Source organism: Abramis brama (genome assembly GCF_963993115.1).
Source record: "Abramis brama genome assembly, chromosome: 6".
NCBI lineage: Eukaryota > Metazoa > Chordata > Actinopteri > Cypriniformes > Leuciscidae > Abramis > Abramis brama.
In genome coordinates, this window is record NC_139968.1 from 38,013,596 (window position 1) to 38,039,874 (window position 26,279).

The 26,279-nt window shown below is 33.7% G+C and overlaps 1 protein-coding gene across 1 annotated transcript; it reads left to right on the forward strand.

Moving 5' to 3' along the window:
• Positions 1-10,597: 10,597 nt before the first annotated feature.
• LOC311085188 (uncharacterized protein) lies at positions 10,598-12,939 on the forward strand (the record flags this gene model as incomplete). The annotated part of the gene is made up of 3 exons (XM_084117622.1): positions 10,598-10,601; positions 11,795-12,088; positions 12,800-12,939. 3 exons carry the CDS (start codon positions 10,598-10,600, stop codon positions 12,937-12,939), a joined length of 438 nt encoding a protein of 145 aa, XP_083973748.1.
• Between the last annotated feature and the right edge of the window lie 13,340 nt (positions 12,940-26,279).

Consider the following 26,279-nt stretch of genomic DNA (forward strand, 5'->3'; position numbering starts at 1 on the left):
GTGCTGATGAAATGAAGACAGCGACTGAGGGAGAGTCTGTCACTCTAAACTCTGGTGTTACTGAAATACAGAGTAGTGATGAGATGGAGTGGAGGTTAAATGGAACTCGTATATTCAGAATCAGTAGTGACAGCAACAATATGGTCACAGTATTTGATGATACTTTAGGGGCATACGGAGGCAGACTGCAGCCGAACCAACAGACTGGAGATCTCATGATCACAGACATCAAAACCACTGACTCTGGAGAATATAAACTACAGATCAGCAGTACCAGAGGGTCCTCTGAGAAGACATTCAGTGTCAGAAGTGAGTGTTTTTAATAATGTTATTTGCATAGTTATCTCTCTATGAACAATTTAAATTCTCAGAAATTTTGGCTCTCAAAATGACAATAGAGTTTAACCAAAACTAAGATGGAAGAAAAGCAGATTTCCAAATAATCAGTCAATAGTTACAGGAGTCCAAATTGAATGACACCTCAGATGCAGTTTATTGTACACATTTCTTTATAATAAACAAGTTTTGAAGGAGTTACACCGCACTCACGATCACCAAGGTGCCAGACGAGACTGAAGATCTCAAAAAATAAACTGTCTGCACACTTAAATCCTTTAAAGGTCCCGTTGCATGCGATTCCATGTTTCAAAGTTTAGTTAGTGTGTAATGTTGTTGTTAGAGTATAAATAATATCCGTAAAATTATAACGCTCAAAGTTAAATGCCAAGCGAGATATTTTATTTAACAGAAGTTGACTACAAAAAACGGCTCGATTGGACTACACCCCTCTACTACCTGCATTAGTGACGTCACCAGAACCGTGTTTAGACTAAACCTCCGCTCACAGGAACACAGGCGTATTGATGGCGAAATGTCAACAGACGTGGTTGATGTTTATCTATAATCGGATACCGCAAAAGTTTAATTCGAAGTTGTTAGTTTGCTCTGTCCATTTCACCACGGACTGTTTTTCTAACCTGGAATAATATCAAGCAGGCTTCTCTCAGCGTTTCATACTGACGAAGGGGGCAATTTCAACTATATATTCCAGCAAGCGGTAAGTAGTGATTTAATATGGAAGTAGCGATCAACTTAACATTGTTTCTCTTAGTAGGATGAAAATAATCTTACTTAAACTGTGATTAATATACAGAAAGCGATCAAAGATCTCAGTCGTCCAAGCTGTCAATCAATCACACAGCGCGAGTTTATCTGGACACTTGCCAAAACTCGTTATGAAATAAATGACGCTGTTACACTGCACAACGAAGCTCTTACTGTATTTATATGCCTCATGTTTGCATTGGTGAAATCATTATTGAGTGCAGAAACTGCATTGCAATGATAAGATCTTTTTTCACGCGATCAACAGGCTGTCATCTGCTCAACGCTCACTGCAATTTTTTATGTGATTGAAATAGATCTAAATACTTAACAAACTTCTCACGATTCGTTAATCCTGATAGTTTTAATAGTAAAATCGTACAATAGCTGTAATAGTAAAAGTTTTCCAGATAGTTCCACATGTAATGCCAGATATTTCATATGCAAGCATGTCAGCCAATCACAGCAGTGGGCGTTTACACTGAAGTCTCACAGCAGACACGCCCCTTCAAACAGAGTGTTCAAACCAGGGAATGAAATCAGGCTAGGAAATATGCCTTTTATTTCTAAATTATAAAAATTTTTGATCTAAAAAAACATACTAACATTATAAGGGCACCCCTGGAAACATGATAAAATAATAAAAATAATCCATGGAATGGGACCTTTAAAGGTGCCTTGTGTAATGTCTGCCAAAAAATCAATTCATACTCCACATTCCATACCAGATGGGGGCAGTATACCTCCAGAAAGTGAGTTGGTCTACTCTAGAGTAACAACCGAGAAACGGCATAGTCTCTATGCTCCGCCCCTACCTTCACAGTGATTTTGAAATATTCAATTCAATTCAATTCAAATTTATTTGTATCTGCGCTTTTCACAATACATATTGTTTCAAAGCAGCTTTACAGAAAGTGCATTTCAGAAATGTACATAGAAAAATACAGTTAGTTAATTATGTATTAATGTAGGGCATAAACATATTGCCAGCATCGAGTCGTCTCTTCACAGGCGTCGAGTCGTCTCTGCACGGGTGTTGGGGCATCTGTAGTTTCCATGGGAGGCTGGATACAAACTGGAGCTGACGATCTGTATATACCTTGGGACTAGCGTCCCGAGATAACAACAGAAAAGCAGATGGGAAATAATTAGCGTAGCTGCTGTTCATAATATTAATTATTAATGCATTCAATCTGATTCAACTGTAGTAGGCTATAAAAGGTAAAACATGACATCTTCAAGCTACTCCCCTTCACCTTTACCAGAGAAAATGTTCATATTCGTTTTGTTCATATTACATTTTTATTGTTAGTTTGAATTACATTAATTTGACAGACAGCATTCCCTGATGTTGACCAAGCTAGCGCCAACATAACCAGAGCTGCCAACTCTCACGCATTCACCGTGAGACACACGCAATTGACACTTTTCACACGCTCTCACGCCACACATCAATATTCTCACGCACAGAAAAATCGCGAAGCAAAGAGGACACAGAGACCGACAGACTAGACAGAGCAGGTTAGTTATGATATAAAAAAATCTCAGCTCTCAGATTCTGTCAATTTTATTACGTTTTGGCGCTTGTAAATGTTACACGACAGATCCCTAGCGCACTTGAACCGATCATCTCTACTAATAGTAAAAAAACACGAACACTGTTGAAAGATACAGTAGGCTACGACTTACCAAAATGTATTCCTCATACATAATATCGACCAATCAGTGTTTTTTATCAGCGTGAAGAGGTCAATAACATAGCTGGAGAACAATTATGTCAATTATGTCAGATTTACCTCAGGAAAGCCATTTAATAAACATAATAGGTCACGTATAGTTGGCAAGAAAAAAAGAGCTATAGAGATTGTGCTATATATGTGTACTATATTACAATACTATATTTATGTACATTATATATATACGTTTACCGAACAGCCTTCGATACATTTCTATGTTATAACTTCCCGAAAAAACTACACAAACATATAAAACAAACTTCTAACGAAATACTAACAGCATCTTACTTACCAATCCAAAAGAAATGTTGCAAGTTCGGAGTCGAACCTCATTTCTTTCATGTCCATTAGTTGTCTCCAGCGATGGTGTAATAGCAATTTTTTATCTCACTGGGAAAAACAGCATCACATGTGTAAGAACACTCAAGAGGCAAAATTGTAATAAAGAAAAGAGGTTTTATTCTCTGAGGATTCGTTACAATACCGCAGCTACCCAGTCTTGTAAGCAAACAATCCTGTAGACTCCATAAAATACAAACATTTTATACAGTTTCTTGGCAAAAACTCCTCCTTCCCCGGCTCCTTGTAAATTTCCAGAAAGATATCCTCTATCTTGAGCTGGTTTGGACTGGTTTTCTACCCCCTGGTGCAGATCACCCTGTTCTTTGTCCCTGAGACACCAAAAGGCCTTCATTTATGACCTAAATTGCCTCCTCTTCCCTCAGGAGAGGGCCTGGTGCTTCGTTTATTAGTTAAATAACCCTGTATTCTTCTAACCAAACTCTTACTCGTGCTCAGGTATAAGTATTTATTACCCTGTCTTCCTGTCCCTTCTTCATCTGTTAGAAAACCCTCACAGAAGCATATGATTAAATGGAATTAACAAGTTTAAATGAATAAACACAAGAACAATGAATTTTTCATTAACAATGGAAAGCAGTGCCAATGTTTACTCTGGTTCTGTTCCTTTTTTTTTATCAGATTTTATTTGAATGTAGTAGTGGGCTGTAGGCTACTTTCCACACGATTGACATCAGGTTCAAGTACGCCCACAAGCCGTGCGAGTTATTCGTGTATTGCATGTTTGGCTGGTGGTTATGTTGCCCGCATACCGCCTCCCATGGCCAAAACTGGTATTACGACACCTGTCGGGCCGTGGCTAGTAATGCTAATGCTAATTCAGGTTGATATCTCTGCAGCACTATAACTTTTCATTTTTTTAATGACATCATCGCCCTTATTTCTTCTCATTCTTTTGATGCGTGTAGCTCATTTTTTGGATATTTTTACCTCAATTCTGACACGCTCTTTAAGGTCACTAAATTCGAGGCTTTTGGTCATACCTAGGATATCCAGATCAACCAAAGGAGGGAGATCATTTTCACATTTAGCTCCAAAACTCTGGAATAGCCTTCCTGATACTGTTCGTTGCTCAGACTCGCTCTCCCAGTTTAAAACTAGATTAAAGACGCATCTCTTCAGCCAGGCATTAATTTAATATTTTTAATCTTACAGTTAAATCCGGTCTTTAGTTCATAAACGCCAGAGGAGAACTGGCCCCCGACTGAGCCTGGGTTCTCCCAAGGTTTTTTTTTTTCTCCATTAGGTCACCTGATGGAGTTTTTCGGTTCCTTGCCACTGTTGCCTTTGGCTTGCTCAGTTGGGGACATTTGGGGATACTTAATTTAATTAATCAATCAACAATACTATTGATCAGCATTACCAAACGTGGACGTTTTACACTAGAAACAAACACTGATGTACTATTTTATTTAATACTGTGAAGCTGCTTTGATACAATCTGTATTGTGAAAAGCGCTATATAAATAAAGTTGACTTGACTTGACTTGACATGGCACCTTTAAGCAAATTTAATCACCAAGCTTTCGGTCAAATGACCATCCTCAGGGCATACAGACAATAAATGTAGCAATCAACTTAACGGTGTTCAAACACATCAGGACAATCAACAGTGATTACCACACCTGTGAAAGCCAGGTAGGAGAGTTGTAGTCCAGTAGTTTTTCTTTAACCTACCCAACATACTGAGCTATCTATGTAATTTACATATTTACTCCCCATAGTGAAAATCCCCACTACAAGAAACAAACATAAATACAAATATACAACAATACAGGCACATATATACATACATGCATACATGCTGCATAAGTGCATGGAGACTGCAAGGACATCAGTTAAACCTTCATAAACTGCAGTATTCAAGACTTATAAAAACAGTACAGCTGTGACTATAGCATGACACTCATGTCGAAGTCCACATTTAAACCTTTGGGGTGTAAGGCATCCAAAGTATGAATCCAGTACAGTTCCCTTTGGCACTTTATCAATGTTGCCACCTCTAGGTAATTTAATCTGCTCAATTCCCTGAAAGCGGAGAGAAGAGACTGAATGAGCACACTCTGTAAAGTGACAGGCCACAGGGTAGTTAGGGTCGGCACATCTGATAGAGCTTTTATGCTCACTTATCCTCTGTTTTAAACTATGTGTGGTCTTTCCCACATACACCATGTCACAAGGACATCTCAAAATGTAGATAACATTCTTAGTTTTACATGTAATAATGCCCTTCACATTGTAGCTCTTACCGGATCTGGGGTGTTTAAATTTATAGGTCTTGTGTGTACTATTACATTGGGCACAATTGCCACAGGGATAGTTACCATCCCTAAGAGGTGCTAAGAGTGTTTGGGTAGGAGCTGATCTTATACATGCTTTAACTACCCTATTGCGGAGGTTAGGGCCCCGTCTGGACACAAACAAAGGTGGATCCTTAAATTTATCCTGAAGAGAAGAATCATCAGATATTAGGTGCCAGTATTTCATTATGGTGTTTTTAATCATAAAGGATCTTGGAGTAAAAGTAGTTATGCAGGAGACAGAAAACTTTTTATCCTTTTTAACAATCTTTTTCAAAAGGTGTGGTGTGGAGAGGGCGATATTATATGCCTCTTCAATACTTTTAGTGGGATAACCCCTGGCTAGAAATCTTTGCTTCATATCTATAGCATTCTCTTTAAACTCTTCAATTGAATGGCAAATCCGTCTAAGTCTATAGAATTGACTCTTAGGCAGGCCGTTTTTTATGGCACTGGGATGCGAGCTGCTTGCCAGAAGGAACGAATTGCGATCATTCTCTTTACGATAGAGGGTTGTGGTCAGTCTACCATCTTCTAGTTTGATCCACATGTCTAAGAAATGTACACGTTTGGAGTCAGATTCTACAGTGAATTTTAGATCTGAGCTCATCCTGTTAAGGTGAGTGGTGAATTCATTCAGCTCATCTTGGGACCCTTTAAAAACACACAAGACATCATCTAACTATCTAAAAAATCTGATGATATTACTATAGAAGGGATTTCTGTCCTCATTAAAAATAAACTGTTGTTCAAAGAATCCAACATACAAGTTAGCATAACTGGGGGCAAAGGTACTCCCCATACTTGTGCCTTTAACTTGGAGGTAATATTCTCCCTGGTGGAAGGCAAAGAAATTTAATCTGAGGATTGATGATACCAGATCACAGATTAAAATATATAAAGTATATCAAATACAAAGTATATCAAATATGCTTTGATGTATATTAATCAGATTTAGATTACTTCAGTGACAGTCTAATGGAACTGTAAGTGTGAAAGAATTACATATAGGCCTATAGATACACTACTGTTCTGAATAACCAAGAAATGCATACGTTTTTTAAATAAATTGATGTTGTTACTCATTAACGGTATTAGATTAATTAAAAATGACTGTTTTGTTACAACTTACGATTTCTACTTTTTAAAAATGATGTTGTTCAGAGTTTCTGTTGATTATGAATCCTTCAGTGCAGCATTGGCAGATGTGCAGTTCTTAGGTGTTTTTGCATTCAGTTCATTAAGATATTCAGCTGTTCTTGGCAATATATGCTTATATTTATTCATCCAGTAGCACCTCGGAGTCTCTCTTCACTGTAGCAGATGAAGCTGGGGTTTAGTGTGTCCTGTTGAGTTTGCTTTCTTCTTTCAAGACAGCAGTGTATTCAATGTTCTTTAGCAACTGAAACACAAATAGTGAAAAAGGGCCAGGGCTTTGCCAGCACAGCTGAAAATAGAATTATAAACTTTAAAAAAAAAGAAAACAGAACACAGTAAAACCCCCAGTGTTAAATTAACACTGTCAATGTTTATATTATTCACACTCAGAGTGTTAAAAAAGTAACACTGAAGCGGTGTTGAAGTTATTGAGACAATTCAGTGATTAGTTCTGATGTGTCGTCCACGGTACATTGCATATTTTTGTGCGATAACTTCGCGACATACAATAAACTCAAAAATTAAAAGCTAAACATGTCACATCTTTGGAAAGCTGAGACTCTTGTGATTTGGATTTTACCATTTTAATATACACTTCACACAGCAGTCTTTGTCAGACCATCAACAACCAAATAATCTACTACAGATATGAAGGAAGTCACCTACTGTTAGTCCACTGGTCCAAAATATTACAGCAAAAATGGTTTAGTTACATTGTAAATGGTCCACACAATACATCAACACATATCAATAAACATCCATAGAATGTAGTAGTAGCATTTCAAGTTAGCCGACAGAGCTATCACATCGTCTACGCATTCTGTTGGTCTAGATTATTTTCACATGTAAACATTACAGATTTTTTATGTCAAAATGGCCGCTATCCCAATCCCCTGAAATTTTGATTGACAGCTAATTTGAGCCAATCAGTTCATGCAAGAGGTTTGACCAGACAGCATTAAAGGGATACTTCACCCAAAAATTTAAATTCTGTCAGTAATTACTCACCCTCATGTTGTTCCAACCCCGTAAGACCTTCGTTCATCTTCGGAACACAAATGAAGATATTTTTGATTAAATCTGAGAGCTGGATCACTCCTCCATCATGGATCAAAAAGTATTCTTGTCGCTTGATACTTAAGATTGAGCCACTGTAGTCACTTGGACTATATTAACAATGTCTTTAATAACTTTTCTGGGCCAGCAAGTTCAAATCCCTTAGAAGCCTATGGAGGAGTGATCCAGCTCTCAGATTTAATAAAAAATATCTTATAAATAGTCTTACGGGGTTGGAACAACATGAGGGTGAGTAATTACTGACATAATTTTCATTTTTGGGTGAACTATCCCTTTAGCTGGCTGGCAAGCGCACAGTATGGGAAATGGTCACTACTTCTCTTTGAGGGACAGTTGGCAGATCCAGTTGCATCAGAGTTCGCAAATGACTGGCTTATCTGATAGCCAATGAACTCCTGAAAATATTGATAGGCAGTTTTAGTGGGACGAATCAACTTATCGAGAAGTGCGAGCGCAAAGTTTCATGGTGACTCGTACGTTGTGCGTAAAGTGTACATTCATGGCATATGTGACTCTTGTCTACTCTCGACAAGTAAGTGTTTTATTTAATTTTATTATATAACATGTTTTACTTTGTATATTGAGGTATGTGTTTGTGTTTTGAGATTTTCCTGCTAACTTCTGTTGTTATTGCTTGCTCATGCGTGATTGTATGTGTGTTTGGTGGTAGGTGCTCAAACAAACATAAATGTGTGTGTGTGTGTGTGTTCGTGTTCATGCAAGGTGTGTGTGTGTGCGCAAGCACTGGTGTATGTATGGTTGTTCGTGTGCGTGTGTGCATGCGTGCACATGAGTGTGAGCATGTATAAAATAGTAGAATACATAAAAGATGTACAGTACCAGTCAAAAGTTTGGAAACACTACTATTTTTAACGCTTTTGAAAGAAGTCTCTTATGCTCATCAAGCCTGCAGTTAAAAAAAACAAAACAAAAAAAAAACAGTAATATTATGAAATATTATTACAATTTAAAATAATGGTTCTCTTTTTTTTTAATATACTTTAAAATGTAATTTATTTTTGTGATGCAAAGCTGAATTTTCATCAGCAAGTACTCAAGTCTTTGGTGTCTTATGATCCTTCAGAAATCATTCTAATATGATGATTTATGATCAATGTTGGAAACAGTTGTGCTGCTTAATATTTTTTTTATAACCTGAGATACTTTTTTTCAGGATTATTTGATGAATAAAAAGTTAAAAAGAACTGTATTTATTTAGAATAGAAATCTTTTGTAACAATATACACTACCGTTCAAAAGTTTGGGAACAATAACTATTTTTTTTTAAAAGAAATTAGTACTTTAATTCAACAAGAATGCGTTAAATTGTTAAAAGTGATGGTAACGATTTATATTGTTAGAAATGTTTTTATTTTGAATAAATGCTGTTTTTATGAATAAATGCTGTTAACGTTTTACTCATCAATGAATCCTGAAAAAAGTATTCCGAAAAAATATATAAAACAGCACAACTGTTTCCATCATTGATAATAACTGAGTATCAAATCATCATATTAGAATGATTTCTGAAGGATCATAAGACACCAAAGACTGGAGTACTTGCTGATGAAAATTCAGCTTTGCATCACAAAATATAAATTACATTTTAAAATATATTAAAAAAGAGAACCATTATTTTAAATTGTAATAATATTTCATAATATTCCTGTTTTTTTTTGTTTTTTTTTGTTTTTTTTACTGCAGGCTTGATGAGCATAAGAGACTTCTTTCAAAAGCATTAAAATAGTAGTGTTTCCAAACTTTTGACTGGTACTGTAAATGTTTTGTAAATTATTTCTTTCTTTGTTTTGTTTTTTTAATATCACAGACAATCATCTGACATTGAACTGGATGAAGACTGGGAGTTAGTCAGCAGAAAGCCATATGATGGACATCAAGAGAGGATGTCTTATCCATATATATATATATAGTATGTGTATAATAAATATTTTAATACCATATCACTTGTTTTGTATCGTTATTTGCACAAATTTCAGTTTCAAGAATTGCACAAAAAACACTATAATGTGTTAATGCTTCAGTTACTATGTGTCAGCAATTATTGACAGTGAATCTGGATAAGGAATATAATAGCTCTAAGTGTAACCTTTCATTAGAGCCCAAAATTGTGACTGTACAGTAAAGCATTCAAGAACAGCAGCATTTTATGTGTCTGTGGTTACCAAGTGTCATTTGGAGTCTCCAAGTGGCCTTTTTTTGGGAAGCGCCTAGACATAACCTTAGATAAAACACACATTTTCTAATGTACTGCTATCCAATTTTAAATTGGGCTTGGTAAGGCTTCATGCTTTGATCCCACTGTGTTTTCCAGCTATAGCTCCCAGCTATAGTTATCTTGTGGCATCTGTTTACAGAAAAAATGTAGGCGGGTTAGATGTGACGTTCTATTACTCCATACCAGTAGAGTGTCCTCTTTCAAAGCAGACCAAAACCATGCATATATTTCAAATGATTCAAGAACAGCATCCAATTTATTTTGGATATGCCTTTTTAGGTGTTTTAGGGCAAATTTCACCGTCACGTTTAGTAACACATACAGTGGTGCACTCACCACAGTGCAACAGTGAAAAGGAACCCTCTCAAACAGTGTCGCGCCGCGTTGTTAAAGCGATATACACCGGTATTGCGGTATATTAAAAATTCATATCATAATAAATAAATAAACACTGGTTTATTAGGTCATTTGGTATTAACCGGTATACCACACAGCACTAGTATACGGCGTGGTCACCGTGACATGTTCCTGGATCAACATATTTTGGAATAACATTCCTGTCCCAAAATTTATATCCTTACCCTAGTCCATATCCAAACCCTTTTCCCTAAGATCAGAGGGAGATGATGGGTACTGGTAATACTGATGTTGAAGCACCTCACCGACTGGGTCTAAGCCTAAACTTGACATAAACTGTAAACTTGTCCCTCAAATCTGATTGGTTGATTGGAAAGTTGTTCCAGGATCAACAATGATGTTAATCCAGGAACATGTGGTACTTGGTGAAATCACGTTTACCTATACACCGTATACCTGCGTATCACGTAGACTACACCACTGCTTGGGTTCGAAAGTCGAAAGTTGATTGGATAAACGTTTTTTGACATAATCAAAATGCAAACGGTAAGACAGACACATTCCTGCTTTTATTAGAGAGAAGAATATGTTCACCCCCCTCCCTCTGAGCATTGAAGATTCATCGGTAACACTTTACAATTAGTTACAATTTGTTAATGTATTAACTAAAATGAACTAACCATGAACAATACATATGTTACTGTATTTATTCATCTTTGTTAATGTTATTTAATAAAAATGCAGCTGTTTATTGTTAGTTAATGTTAGTTCATAGTGCATTAATTAATGTTAACAAATACATTTGAATTTAGTTATGTATTTGTAAATGTTGAAATTAACATTAACTAAGATTCATAAATGTTGTAGAGGTATTTTTCATTATATTTCATGTTAACTGAAGTAGTAAATGAACTAATGAAACCTTAGTTTAAAGTGTTACCGATTTATTCTTGTAGATGAAGAAACATCTGCATTTTTCCTTTTCCTATCGTGTTAAATCTGCTGTAGCCGGCAGTGACTGTATGCAGAAAAAGTAGTTTAATTAATGGTTATTCTTAACACAACCAATCAGCTCGCTTAAATAGTGAATATACAGTAATCGTTCATTAATTATTTTTAATTATATATTGAAATATTATATAGAATTAGACATTTTTACATGTATTAATAAAATGACACACATAATTTTGTTGCAAGCCACTGGGGTGTTTAGTGTTCAGTGAACTTATGTTTCCTTCTACTATTATTTCATCTTATGATCACGTTCCCCTCTTTTAATTTTCTGTCTCAGGAAATATCCTATTAGACTTAAATGTGCCTTTTTGACTTGTGAAGGTTTGTTGTAGATATTACACTTTTTAACTGAGATTTAATTGAGCTTTATTATTGTGAGATGTGTTAACAGACTTTCTGTAGGCATGTTTTGAGTGTGTTTGTCAATGATCTTCATGTGTTTGTTGTTACAGGTGAACTGAAGTCAGCACTATCAGTGATTATGGGAGATTCTGTCACTCTACACACTGGTCTTACTGAGAGACAGACAGATGATGTAATGCAGTGGAGGTTTGGAGACACTCAAATAGCTGAAATCATTAAAGCAGGCGATCGATTCTCCACATCTGACGACAGACTGAAGCTGGATCATCAGACTGGATCTCTGATCATCACAGACACCAGATTCACAGACTCTGGACTCTATGAACTGAAGATCAGCAACAGCAGACGCACCGGACTCAAGAGAATCACTGTCACTGTCACTGGTGAGAGACCAATATGATGATGATCGTATTATTGAGAGCTCTGAGAACAACCCTGAAGTTAAATAAACACAAGTTATCACTATTTTAAACTGAATGTGAATTGTTAAAAATAAACTCTGTATCTTAAACTGTTTAAGACTGTTATAATTTGTTACTCGTTCGGAAGATTTTGGCGCAAAAGATTACAAGTTATTTTTTGAATATTATTATTTTAACTTACAATGTCTCAACATTTCATTCTTGAGACAAATTTTTTAATTAACATTTTAGTTGTATTTAAATGATAACATTGAGAAAATTCATTACTCTAATGATCAAACCAAAATTGCATGCGTTTGTATGTTTTTCTCTTATTTTTAATACAAGTATTTATAATTTTCTCAGACTCATAACTAAGAAAATAAAATGTCAGAGCTCATCTGTATCTGCAGTAAATGCTTTAAGACTGTTGGCATGTTTCTAAAGATTTTTAATCTGTTTAATCTGCATTACTGTTTGTATTGTTTTCATTGAGATCAGTCGTGTGTGTTCACATCAAACTCCTGCTGTAACACAGTAATACAGAAGATGAACACAGTGAAAAGGAGAATCATGATATCTGAAATCACATTAGAGGCTCATTTATGATTCACCTTCACCAGAATCAGATTCATATTTAAATAGATCAGACTGACAGATTCACTCACACTGACTCTCTCTTTATCATTACAGATCCAGGTCTGTCTCCAGGAGCTAAAGCAGGGATTGCTGTTGGTGTTCTGCTGGTGTGTGCTGCTACAGCTGCTGTTGCTGGTGTGATGTACTATCGCCGCAAGAACTCTGAACTAAAAGCATGTAAGTATTACAGCTGATAAAGCACGAGAAATACTGAGCTTTATTGTGCTACAGTAGAGATTAAGTGTAAAATGTTCATAATCATGTTTCAAACACTTTACATTTGCATGTGTTGTGTTGTGTTGTAGTTTTGCTCATAAAGCAGGGTTAGAAAGAAACATAATCAATACACAGATATTAAAGAGCACTGGCCTGTGGTTTGTTTAAGAATGAATGTATTTTTATACAACTTTATATAACTAATTTATTGTTGTGTGGAAATTACATTTATAGTTAGTCCACACTTTTTAAAATGCATGAAGTTTTCTGTTAGTGTTGGTGTCTGGGTTTGTGTTAAAATACAGTGTTTATAACTAGCTTTAACAACACTTGTGTGCGATGTCCACATTCAGAGCTGAGTAGACGTGAGTCTCAATCATAACTGATCTGCTCTCCTGACTGGTGTTTAGCTGCTTTCACACAGATTCTGTGCACTCTTCATCTGGTCAGGTTTGTGGCGGAGCTGAAACACTACAAAAACAAATTAAATCATTAAAACAAGGTTGTCTCCGCCCATTTCCGTTGCTAAGTGGGGAAAAAGGAAATGAGGTTATCACATAAAAGGAGGAGTTTATACTGAAGAAGGGGAGAGAGAAAGTGTTGGAAAAGACGTGAAGTTTGTTGTTACGAGGGCGATTTATCGAGGTGAGAACCGGAAAGCCTCAATCACAGTCGAACGCCAACTGAAAGTAACCACATGAACTGAACGAGCTGTTGGTGGAATAGTAAATGCAAAAGAAGGTGTGTTCCCTTACCTGGGAGGCGGTGACGCAATCGTCAGCGGGTAGAACGCTGTGCCTCTGCTGGAGCGGATGCGGGAGAGTAAACCGCTCTCCACAACAATGTCTTCAGCGCGGAGCGTGTAAAAGACCCTCAAGCGAGCTGTGTTAAGGACCGTCTGGATCCTGTGGCTGTTTCCAGTTACCATCCAACAGAGTTTCACCATTGCTAAAGGCTACGGCGTGGCTGTATTCGCGGCTGGTTTTCCCAAACACTCACACAAATTCCTCTGCACTTTCCACATCCGGGTTATCCGGTCCCCCACAAACTAAGTAGTGAGTAATATTTTTTATTTTTATTTTTTTTTGGCCCGGTTTTGTTTTATTTTTTTGGAGTTTTTATTTTATTTTATTTTTTTTGCCACAAAACAAAATTGACATTTCTGATATATTTTTGTTGTGTTGAGAAAATCTGATTCTGTACCTGGACGAACGAACTGTTGAATCCGTGGTCTTTGTAAAGAAGATTTGACTGGGAATTTAAAGTGGTTGTATATTTTTTTTCCCTTTTTGTTCTTTTTTTGTGTGAAATGGTATGAAATACAGACATTTCTAAACTGATTTTGAACTGTCCTTGGTGATTTCTTTTTTTTGTTTCCGTGTATGTAACTGGTGGCATCTAAGCTAACTGGGTTATTATCCTGAAAATATTGGCAGGGTTACACCTGCCTGGCGCCCGAACTTACTAACTTTTATTTGAACAATCATTGGTTGATTATTTGAATTTATTATCGGGTTACCACCGTTACAGGTTCAAAGGTCATCTTAAACCAGCACACCAGCTCAGAGTAGTTTATGATGCTTTTCACACCAAAGAAATGGAAACTCTTAATAGAAAAGTTATAGATTTATTTAAATGATAGGAAATACAGAGCAATGGCTTCAGGGTGTCACAGATGCTAAAATAATAAACTCAAACATATCAAACAAAACCTGTGATCAAAATCAGAGAAAAAAAAGAAAAAGCCAGTAGTCTATATGGGGGACTATGTGTCAAAAATGATTTATGACCCTTGATTTATGACCCTTCATGACATTGTTTATGACAGGAAGTCCTTATATGGGGGTTTTATGACCAACAGGTGGTATGTGAAATTTGACCCATGTGTGGATCCGGTGGGGAGGGGTTTATGACTGTGTGTTTTATGACTGCAGTAATGCTTGGTGTGACAGTGAATGTTTTTTCAGAGGATGTTTTTTTTTATTATTGGTGGAATTAATAATTAAGTCCACAGATTGGTGAAATGGAAGTGAATGTTTTTTTGCAGGGATGTTTTTTTCTTATTGGGGGATAATGTCCACAGAATGACGAAATTATGAACATGACGAAATCTGTCATGGATTTGTTTTTCAGATTTCATGGCCGCGTCCATAATGTCTGTGGGGCGAGAATGAAAACGGGTTTAAGAAATAGCATTGACAAACACATAAAATAAAATAAGATGACATTTATTTAAGTATATGCATTTAAGTTTTAACCTTTTAAACACCACATTATATGAGTTAAGAATGCAAATGTCTGTCTGATAGTCTCTCAGGAGTGTATAAATAGCCGATCGTGGAATTTAAGGAGCAGAAGAAAATATGTCAGAGTGAATTGTTTTCAGATTACACAGTCACATCCATAAGCAAAACCATGTTGATTATATGAAACAAGATGTTAAATGATCAAGTATAAATATTTTAATCTAATACACAACAAAACACTGACTTAAATAGATAAAACATAAAATAGTGAATAATAGTTCATATTATTTTAAATTTTAAATAATCAAGTATAAATATTTTAATCTAATATACAGCGAAAGACTGCCTTACATAGATAAAACATAAAATAGTGAATAATATATTTGAAATGTTAAATTATCAAGTATAAGTATTTTAATAGTGAATATTAGTTCATATTATTTGAAATGTTAAATTATAAAGTGTAAGTATTTTAATCTAATACACAACAAAACACTGACTTGCATAGATAAAACAAAAATAGTGAACAATATTGCATATTATTTTAAATGTAAAATTTTAAAGTATAAGTATTTGAATCTAATACACAACAAAACACTGACCTTACATATATAAAACATAAAATAGGGAATAATATTTCATATTATTTTAAATGTTAAATTATCAAGTATAAGTATTTGAATCTAATACACAACAAAACACTGACTTAGATAAAACATAAAATAGTGAATATTAGTTCATGTTATTTTACATTTTAAATTATTAAGTATAAATATTTTAAGCTAATACACAGCGAAAGACAGCCTTACAAAACATAAATAGTGAATAAAGTTCATATTATTTTAAATGTTATATTATCAAGTATAAATATTTTAATCTAATACACAACAAAACACTGACTTACATAATAAAACATAAAATAGTGAATAATATTTCATATTATTTTAAATGTTAAATTATCAAGTATAAGTATTTTAATCTAATACACAAAACACTGACTTACATAGATAAAACATAAAATAGTGAATATTAGTACATATTATTTTATATTTTAAATGATCAAATATAAATATTTGAATCTAATATACAGCGAAAGACTGCCTTACATAGATAAAACATAAATAGTGAATAATAGATCATATTATTTGAAATGTTAAATTATCAAGTATAAGCACTTTAGTGAATATTATATCATATTATTTGAAATGTTAAATTATCAAGTATAAATATTTTAATCTAATACACAGCGAAAGACTGCCTTACATAGATAAAACATAAATAGTGAATAAAGTTCATATTATTTTAAATGTAATATTATCAAGTATAAATATTTTAATCTAATACACAGCGAAACACTACCTTACATAGATAAAACATAAAATAGTGTATAATAGTTTGTTTTGTTTGAAATAAGATGTTAAATTATTAAAGTATTTTAAAGGTAGTTTTAAACATGTGTTGAAGTGAACTTACCATCGGTGAAATTAGGAGGTCTTATTGTCTCTGGATAAAATCATAGATGCTTAAATTTAGAATCCTTAAGCAGAAGAGATGTTTGCTCTCCGTTTGCTAAATTGTAAATGAGGATTGTTTCCATCATGGCAGGGGCACAGGCCCTCCCCTTCTTCTCTGCGTAGTTGCTATATTAGCATATGCAGTTTGTTTCAGAAAACATCAAGCAATTAAAAGATAGGCCGGACACCTGGTGTTTTACAATCAAAGATGCCACAGTCTCCTATCATAAAATCTCCTGATCTGAGCATTCCTGTCAGGAAGGGAGACCCCAAAATGTGCCCATTCTGACACTTCACAGGGACCAGGCTGTAACATCAGTATAATTAGATGTATACCAGTGTCTTCAGGAAAAGTCAGGGGTCAAAACAAAAGAGCCAGGAATTTACATTTTATATAGCCTACTCTTATGGGATTTTTATGATAAGCTAAATCATCCTTCCTTCCTGGGGGTGCTGTCCCCTAACCTGTTGTTCTAGGAGAACGCGTGAAAGAAAGATAAAACCCAAAATGACACCTCAATTCTGACACCTTTTGAAGATCAGATTTCTTTTTCTAACATTTAAACTTGGAACACATTATAGAACACCCTTTGACTTTATGAATACGCAAAAATGACAGCTTAATGATTTTTATATTTTGTGCATTTATTTAAAGACTGCATGTAGGCCTACCATTTTGACGCAATATTAAAGGTTTTATGAAATATTATTTCTATTTTTCAGCACATGCAGTCAGAGTTACAGAACATATTAGTAGTGCAACAAATAAGGAGATTATGTTTTATTTATTTTAATCAGGCATGTTAAAAGTATGCTTGAATGATGATAGTTCATCTGCGCTAACATGTATTTGCTATATCCATGAAAATATCTGAAAAACCTGTTAAAATCTAGTAATGATGCAATCCTTTAAATCTTAACTTTGAGTGCATCAGAATTAATTGGATGTAAAATTATTATCATGTGACATTTTACTTAACGTGACAGAAAACGACAGTGACACCAATGACACAATGAATCACCAATGAATGACCCACATACGACCAAAGATCATTATTCTTCAACCATAATTAAGTAGATGAGACTAAATTGTTACATTTGGCATACAATCTAAATGAATAGCTTCAGTAGAAGTTTATCTATAAATGGGAGTCACTGGTGTCACTGGGGTTCTCCCATAAGAAAAGAGACACCAGTGACAGCAACACCAGTAACAGTTTTCATGAAAAATACCACATCTTGTCAATCATGGTATACTAACTAAATGCAGTTGTTTATGCCATAAGTATTCTAGTTTATTTTTATTATTTTTTACAACTCCCTAACAGTAAAGCAGGTCATACCAGTGAGTTCAACTAAAGCTTCATATGAAACCATGAGATCAATGAGAAGATTTTGATACCTGAAAAGAGGCCATGGGCCTCTCTTCATAGATATTCATGAATTTGGAAGAAGGAAGTTGAGTGATGTCATCAGTATGATTTTTATTTTAAAAAACATTAGATTTTTGTTTAACGGTAACACCAGTGACACAACTCCAGGGGACCACTACTTTCAAATATTAAAAATCAAATATTGCCACATAGAAGGCTCAAGACGACATAATTGTTCAAATAACATATTGTTTTATTTTAAAATGTAAAGAAATTGTAACCCTAAAGTATTTTTCAAGTGCGATATTTCTGTAAAGGCTAGGGACAGAAAATGGACAATGCCATAAAATGACCCAGAAATGATTTTGCATAAATTTTACCCAAGCTATTATTTTACACAACAGCATCTGTTGAAAACATTACAATTTTAAAGCAAAAACTGTGCTTAGTCGTCTTAAATCTTATTTATCCAAAGATATTCAAACAGTATTTTGTCCACCGACACATACCAGATGTATCCGTGGAGTGCGTATGTAACGTTATGTATGTATTTGTATATGTGTGCGTGTATGAAAAAGTATCCTAAATGAAAACTATGCAGCCCAGAAACTTTTCTAAACTATAGCAAAACAAAACATTAAACATTACTAAATCACCCACTTAACATTAATCTGGTACAAAACAATTTTAGCATTTACTCTCCCCCTTTAAGTGTCATGGCAAAGCATGCGGGGGAGTAGAGATCCCAGCCCAGTTTCAGTTCAATTTAAGTTTGTCAAATAAAAAGAAACAAGTTCATAGAACTCAAATCAATTAAACAGTTCAACATAATTAAAATGTGTAAGTTTTGTGAACTCAAAAGAAAAGAAAGTTCTTAATACTCATAAAAGTTAATTTGATTGAACTAATTTGTACAGTACAATTTAAGTTGGCCCTACTCAACCAAGTCATTATTTTGAGTTTTTGTAATTATTACAGTGTATCTTTAGAAAATCAGCACACATAAGCCTCTGTGGTCCATGACGTAGCATAAGTAAAGTTGTCTTGAGTGGATATTTAATTGTGCTCGTCTTAAGGATCCCGAGAATATTTAATTTCCCTTAAAACCAAAGATTAAGCTAAAAGACACTAGTTTCCAGTGTTCCCTACCAAAATCAGATAGTGTATACAATTTGTATTACACTTTTTGTTGTGTTATGACACAATGTCATTAATTGGTACTTTTTATTTTATAAAATGTACTTTTCTAACGTCTACACTGTTTCAATGTCAATTAATATCCTAGCAAGTATAAAATATAAATAAAATATTATAAATATGCCTGACGCAATGTTTTTAAGAAATAGCTTCACACAGTTCCTCACACAATGACATCCCCCCCAAAACAAAGACTGTATGTTTTGTATTACACTTTTCAAAGAATAATCTAGCTTTAAAGTTAGAATAAAACAGTAAAAAACAATCATGCTGTAGCTTCATACCTGTTGTGTTCTGACACAAAGCCATTAACTGGTTATTTTTGTGTTATAAATGTAGCCTACTTATCTAATTTCTACAAATTTCAATCGGATAAATATAGAGTTAACACACGATGAAACAAGTGAATAATGCTACCAAATACATCTGACACAATGTTTTAAGAAAAGCAGTGTTTAAAATACAGATGATTTTTCTTTTGACAATCAAATAATACCCCTGTGGGTTTAACATCCAATAAGTAGTAATTTATGCAAAGGTTATATGTTTTATTAAGTTGTCATAAACAAAACACACCCAGATCCTCCCATAGTTGTAGTAAACATTTACAATATGTAAATGGATCAGTTTTCAGATTTGTTAAAGTGCCTGTACCACATTATTGTGAGGCAATCACATTTGAGGAATAATGTGATTTATATATTTTTCCCCACTAGCGGATGACACTGTTTACATCTTGTTTCTTTCACAGTTTTTAGACGAAGACTACACTTTGAGCACTGTCAAACATGTTCATATAGGATTAATGAACAAATACAGCATAAGAAAATTATATAAATTTTAAAATTTAAACTGTGATATTCTTTTAGGTCTGTCTACGAAGCGGTCACAGGACACATAACAGGCCCAATGTGAAAAGTGAGGCCTGATGGTTTTTCTATCACACATACGGCTGTTACACTTAAAACAAAGCCATCAATTAAGTTATGCATAAAAGTGTCAAGGTGTCACAGATAGACAATTTGTCATGTTTGTCTTCACAGTGTGTGTTTCTTTAAGAAAAACAGTCTTTGTCCCACATCAGCAGCATACCAAAATTGTTTAACATATCTTAATTTTTCACGATTATAAATATTGATTGGCATCAGCTCACAGCTCAATTGTTACCAAATGCTAATGAAGAGATAATCTACAGAATGTCACTGTCACATTAGTTTGCTATTACCAAAGTTTTGACTATGAAGCAAAAAAACTAAAACAGCAATTAGTTGTAGCAGTATGGAGATTGAGTTTTATGTTTCTTTGATTTTGTTCTCATTTTTCTAAAACAGACTGTTTTAAACTGTTTACCTCGGTTTCATTCTTAACATCACCATTCTTGTTGTAATGCCGGGTGTGATTGTAATGTTTGTGTAGTGTTTTCTTTACACTTTTCCCTGGATATCTGTTTCCTATGTAATGTTAGTGAACTCGAGGTCTTCTCGTCTTCTATTTGTTCATATACGACAGTATTATGAATTTGCTTGATTTAATAACTTCCAATGCTGTGTATTATATCCATATATGTGTTACATAACGCCAACATGTATTTAAAGGACCATTGTGTTACAGCAAAACCACTATTTGTAGAATGATATTGTAATGTATCGAGTTTTTGCCTCTGTTTTTCTGTTACTCGACATTATCTCAGTGTTTCTTGCTATGTTTATTTTGTTTTTGTTTAACCGTGATCCAATTTTCACACCTCAAATCTTACAGACGTAATGTGTTTTTCAGAATTTAGACTACTGTTTAAAAGTGAACGTGTAGGGTTATATACAAACGGTACATTGTTTTTAATCTCACTATAGAGACAATTTAATAAACGCTTCAGGGACTGAACTTTAACATTTTAATCTTTGGTAAAAGTTAACTTAAAGTTGGCACAAAAAGAAAATTCCATCCTATCTATCCTTTCTAAATGTATGTTATGGATATATTGCGAACAATTCAGGCATATGTTTTGACCGTGTAATGTTTAATCAAAATTCTGCTGGAAACTTAAAAATATATGGTGGATTTACTTGTGGAATTTAATTAACATTGTTTATTTCAGTAGACTTAAGTTTATTACATAAGGTTAATTCAGTGCCATTTAGATTCAGGTTAACATTCTTAATTTCGTCCAAAACTATTAAGTTCAATTATCCTAAAATTAAATATCAAACAAAAATTAAAACAAATAATCCAATTGTTTAATTGATTCTTTTATTTAGTGAATGCGTTCAACAATTTTACAACTTTTGCAAATGTCATCTAATAAGAAAACCTTTTAAAAAATCTTTACTCCGTAGTAAAGACTCTTAATGTTAAGCATTTGCTAGAAAACGGTTATGTTGCATCCAATGTATGTCTGAAGTAGTTGTTTTTATTATTATTAAAACCACTTTTATTGTTGTTAGCACATCCTCACCCAAGCACAAGGTCTACACTTTATCACAACGGTAACATCCAAAAACACTAACATATCAGAAACTCTTTTAAATCTAAACATTAAAGAACATTAATCATTAACAAGTCGCCAATTTTTATCATGATGAAAAAACACATAAAATAAAGTTTTATTTTAAATTTACACCCCTATCCAGTCCTGTGCAAAGCACGATAGGGAGGGGAAATCCTGCTCCAAGTTTTCTATATTGCTATTTTAACACAACTAAACTCATTTATGTAATCTCTACTCAAATGGATTAAGTAAAACGGTTGAAATGAGAAATGAAATTTGAATGAGAAAGCTAATACAACGGTGTTAAATTAAAATTATTATTAATATTTCAGAGATCCTATGTCACCAGAGAGAAGTTTTTGTTTTCGCTCAAAAATTATTTTTAAATAAACTGAACAGTTTATTTAAAAATAATTTTAATTTAACACCGTTGTATTAGCTTTCTCATTCAAATTTCATTTCTCATTTCAACCGTTTTACTTAATCCATTTGAGTAGAGATTACATAAATGAGTTTAGTTGTGTTAAAATAGCAATATAGAAAACTTGGAGCAGGATTTCCCCTCCCTATCGTGCTTTGCACAGGACTGGATAGGGGTGTAAATTTAAAATAAAACTTTATTTTATGTGTTTTTTCATCATGATAAAAATTGGCGACTTGTTAATGATTAATGTTCTTTAATGTTTAGATTTAAAAGAGTTTCTGATATGTTAGTGTTTTTGGATGTTACCGTTGTGATAAAGTGTAGACCTTGTGCTTGGGTGAGGATGTGCTAACAACAATAAAAGTGGTTTTAATAATAATAAAAACAACTACTTCAGACATACATTGGATGCAACATAACCGTTTTCTAGCAAATGCTTAACATTAAGAGTCTTTACTACGGAGTAAAGATTTTTTAAAAGGTTTTCTTATTAGATGACATTTGCAAAAGTTGTAAAATTGTTGAACGCATTCACTAAATAAAAGAATCAATTAAACAATTGGATTATTTGTTTTAATTTTTGTTTGATATTTAATTTTAGGATAATTGAACTTAATAGTTTTGGACGAAATTAAGAATGTTAACCTGAATCTAAATGGCACTGAATTAACCTTATGTAATAAACTTAAGTCTACTGAAATAAACAATGTTAATTAAATTCCACAAGTAAATCCACCATATATTTTTAAGTTTCCAGCAGAATTTTGATTAAACATTACACGGTCAAAACATATGCCTGAATTGTTCGCAATATATCCATAACATACATTTAGAAAGGATAGATAGGATGGAATTTTATTTTTGTGCCAACTTTAAGTTAACTTTTACCAAAGATTAAAATGTTAAAGTTCAGTCCCTGAAGCGTTTATTAAATTGTCTCTATAGTGAGATTAAAAACAATGTACCGTTTGTATATAACCCTACACGTTCACTTTTAAACAGTAGTCTAAATTCTGAAAAACACATTACGTCTGTAAGATTTGAGGTGTGAAAATTGGATCACGGTTAAACAAAAACAAAATAAACATAGCAAGAAACACTGAGATAATGTCGAGTAACAGAAAAACAGAGGCAAAAACTCGATACATTACAATATCATTCTACAAATAGTGGTTTTGCTGTAACACAATGGTCCTTTAAATACATGTTGGCGTTATGTAACACATATATGGATATAATACACAGCATTGGAAGTTATTAAATCAAGCAAATTCATAATACTGTCGTATATGAACAAATAGACGAGAAGACCTCGAGTTCACTAACATTACATAGGAAACAGATATCCAGGGAAAAGTGTAAAGAAAACACTACACAAACATTACAATCACACCCGGCATTACAACAAGAATGGTGATGTTAAGAATGAAACCGAGGTAAACAGTTTAAAACAGTCTGTTTTAGAAAAATGAGAACAAAATCAAAGAAACATAAAACTCAATCTCCATACTGCTACAACTAATTGCTGTTTTAGTTTTTTTGCTTCATAGTCAAAACTTTGGTAATAGCAAACTAATGTGACAGTGACATTCTGTAGATTATCTCTTCATTAGCATTTGGTAACAATTGAGCTGTGAGCTGATGCCAATCAATATTTATAATCGTGAAAAATTAAGATATGTTAAACAATTTTGGTATGCTGCTGATGTGGGACAAAGACTGTTTTTCTTAAAGAAACACACACTGTGAAGACAAACATGACAAATTGTCTATCTGTGACACCTTGACACTTTTATGCATAACTTAATTGATGGCTTTGTTTTAAGTGTAACAGCCGTATGTGTGATAGAAAAACCATCAGGCCTCACTTTTCACATTGGGCCTGTTATGTGTCCTGTGACCGCTTCGTAGACAGACCTAAAAGAATATCACAGTTTAAATTTTAAAATTTATATAATTTTCTTATGCTGTATTTGTTCATTAATCCTATATGAACATGTTTGACAGTGCTCAAAGTGTAGTCTTCGTCTAAAAACTGTGAAAGAAACAAGATGTAAACAGTGTCATCCGCTAGTGGGGAAAAATATATAAATCACATTATTCCTCAAATGTGATTGCCTCACAATAATGTGGTACAGGCACTTTAACAAATCTGAAAACTGATCCATTTACATATTGTAAATGTTTACTACAACTATGGGAGGATCTGGGTGTGTTTTGTTTATGACAACTTAATAAAACATATAACCTTTGCATAAATTACTACTTATTGGATGTTAAACCCACAGGGGTATTATTTGATTGTCAAAAGAAAAATCATCTGTATTTTAAACACTGCTTTTCTTAAAACATTGTGTCAGATGTATTTGGTAGCATTATTCACTTGTTTCATCGTGTGTTAACTCTATATTTATCCGATTGAAATTTGTAGAAATTAGATAAGTAGGCTACATTTATAACACAAAAATAACCAGTTAATGGCTTTGTGTCAGAACACAACAGGTATGAAGCTACAGCATGATTGTTTTTTACTGTTTTATTCTAACTTTAAAGCTAGATTATTCTTTGAAAAGTGTAATACAAAACATACAGTCTTTGTTTTGGGGGGGATGTCATTGTGTGAGGAACTGTGTGAAGCTATTTCTTAAAAACATTGCGTCAGGCATATTTATAATATTTTATTTATATTTTATACTTGCTAGGATATTAATTGACATTGAAACAGTGTAGACGTTAGAAAAGTACATTTTATAAAATAAAAAGTACCAATTAATGACATTGTGTCATAACACAACAAAAAGTGTAATACAAATTGTATACACTATCTGATTTTGGTAGGGAACACTGGAAACTAGTGTCTTTTAGCTTAATCTTTGGTTTTAAGGGAAATTAAATATTCTCGGGATCCTTAAGACGAGCACAATTAAATATCCACTCAAGACAACTTTACTTATGCTACGTCATGGACCACAGAGGCTTATGTGTGCTGATTTTCTAAAGATACACTGTAATAATTACAAAAACTCAAAATAATGACTTGGTTGAGTAGGGCCAACTTAAATTGTACTGTACAAATTAGTTCAATCAAATTAACTTTTATGAGTATTAAGAACTTTCTTTTCTTTTGAGTTCACAAAACTTACACATTTTAATTATGTTGAACTGTTTAATTGATTTGAGTTCTATGAACTTGTTTCTTTTTATTTGACAAACTTAAATTGAACTGAAACTGGGCTGGGATCTCTACTCCCCCGCATGCTTTGCCATGACACTTAAAGGGGGAGAGTAAATGCTAAAATTGTTTTGTACCAGATTAATGTTAAGTGGGTGATTTAGTAATGTTTAATGTTTTGTTTTGCTATAGTTTAGAAAAGTTTCTGGGCTGCATAGTTTTCATTTAGGATACTTTTTCATACACGCACACATATACAAATACATACATAACGTTACATACGCACTCCACGGATACATCTGGTATGTGTCGGTGGACAAAATACTGTTTGAATATCTTTGGATAAATAAGATTTAAGACGACTAAGCACAGTTTTTGCTTTAAAATTGTAATGTTTTCAACAGATGCTGTTGTGTAAAATAATAGCTTGGGTAAAATTTATGCAAAATCATTTCTGGGTCATTTTATGGCATTGTCCATTTTCTGTCCCTAGCCTTTACAGAAATATCGCACTTGAAAAATACTTTAGGGTTACAATTTCTTTACATTTTAAAATAAAACAATATGTTATTTGAACAATTATGTCGTCTTGAGCCTTCTATGTGGCAATATTTGATTTTTAATATTTGAAAGTAGTGGTCCCCTGGAGTTGTGTCACTGGTGTTACCGTTAAACAAAAATCTAATGTTTTTTAAAATAAAAATCATACTGATGACATCACTCAACTTCCTTCTTCCAAATTCATGAATATCTATGAAGAGAGGCCCATGGCCTCTTTTCAGGTATCAAAATCTTCTCATTGATCTCATGGTTTCATATGAAGCTTTAGTTGAACTCACTGGTATGACCTGCTTTACTGTTAGGGAGTTGTAAAAAATAATAAAAATAAACTAGAATACTTATGGCA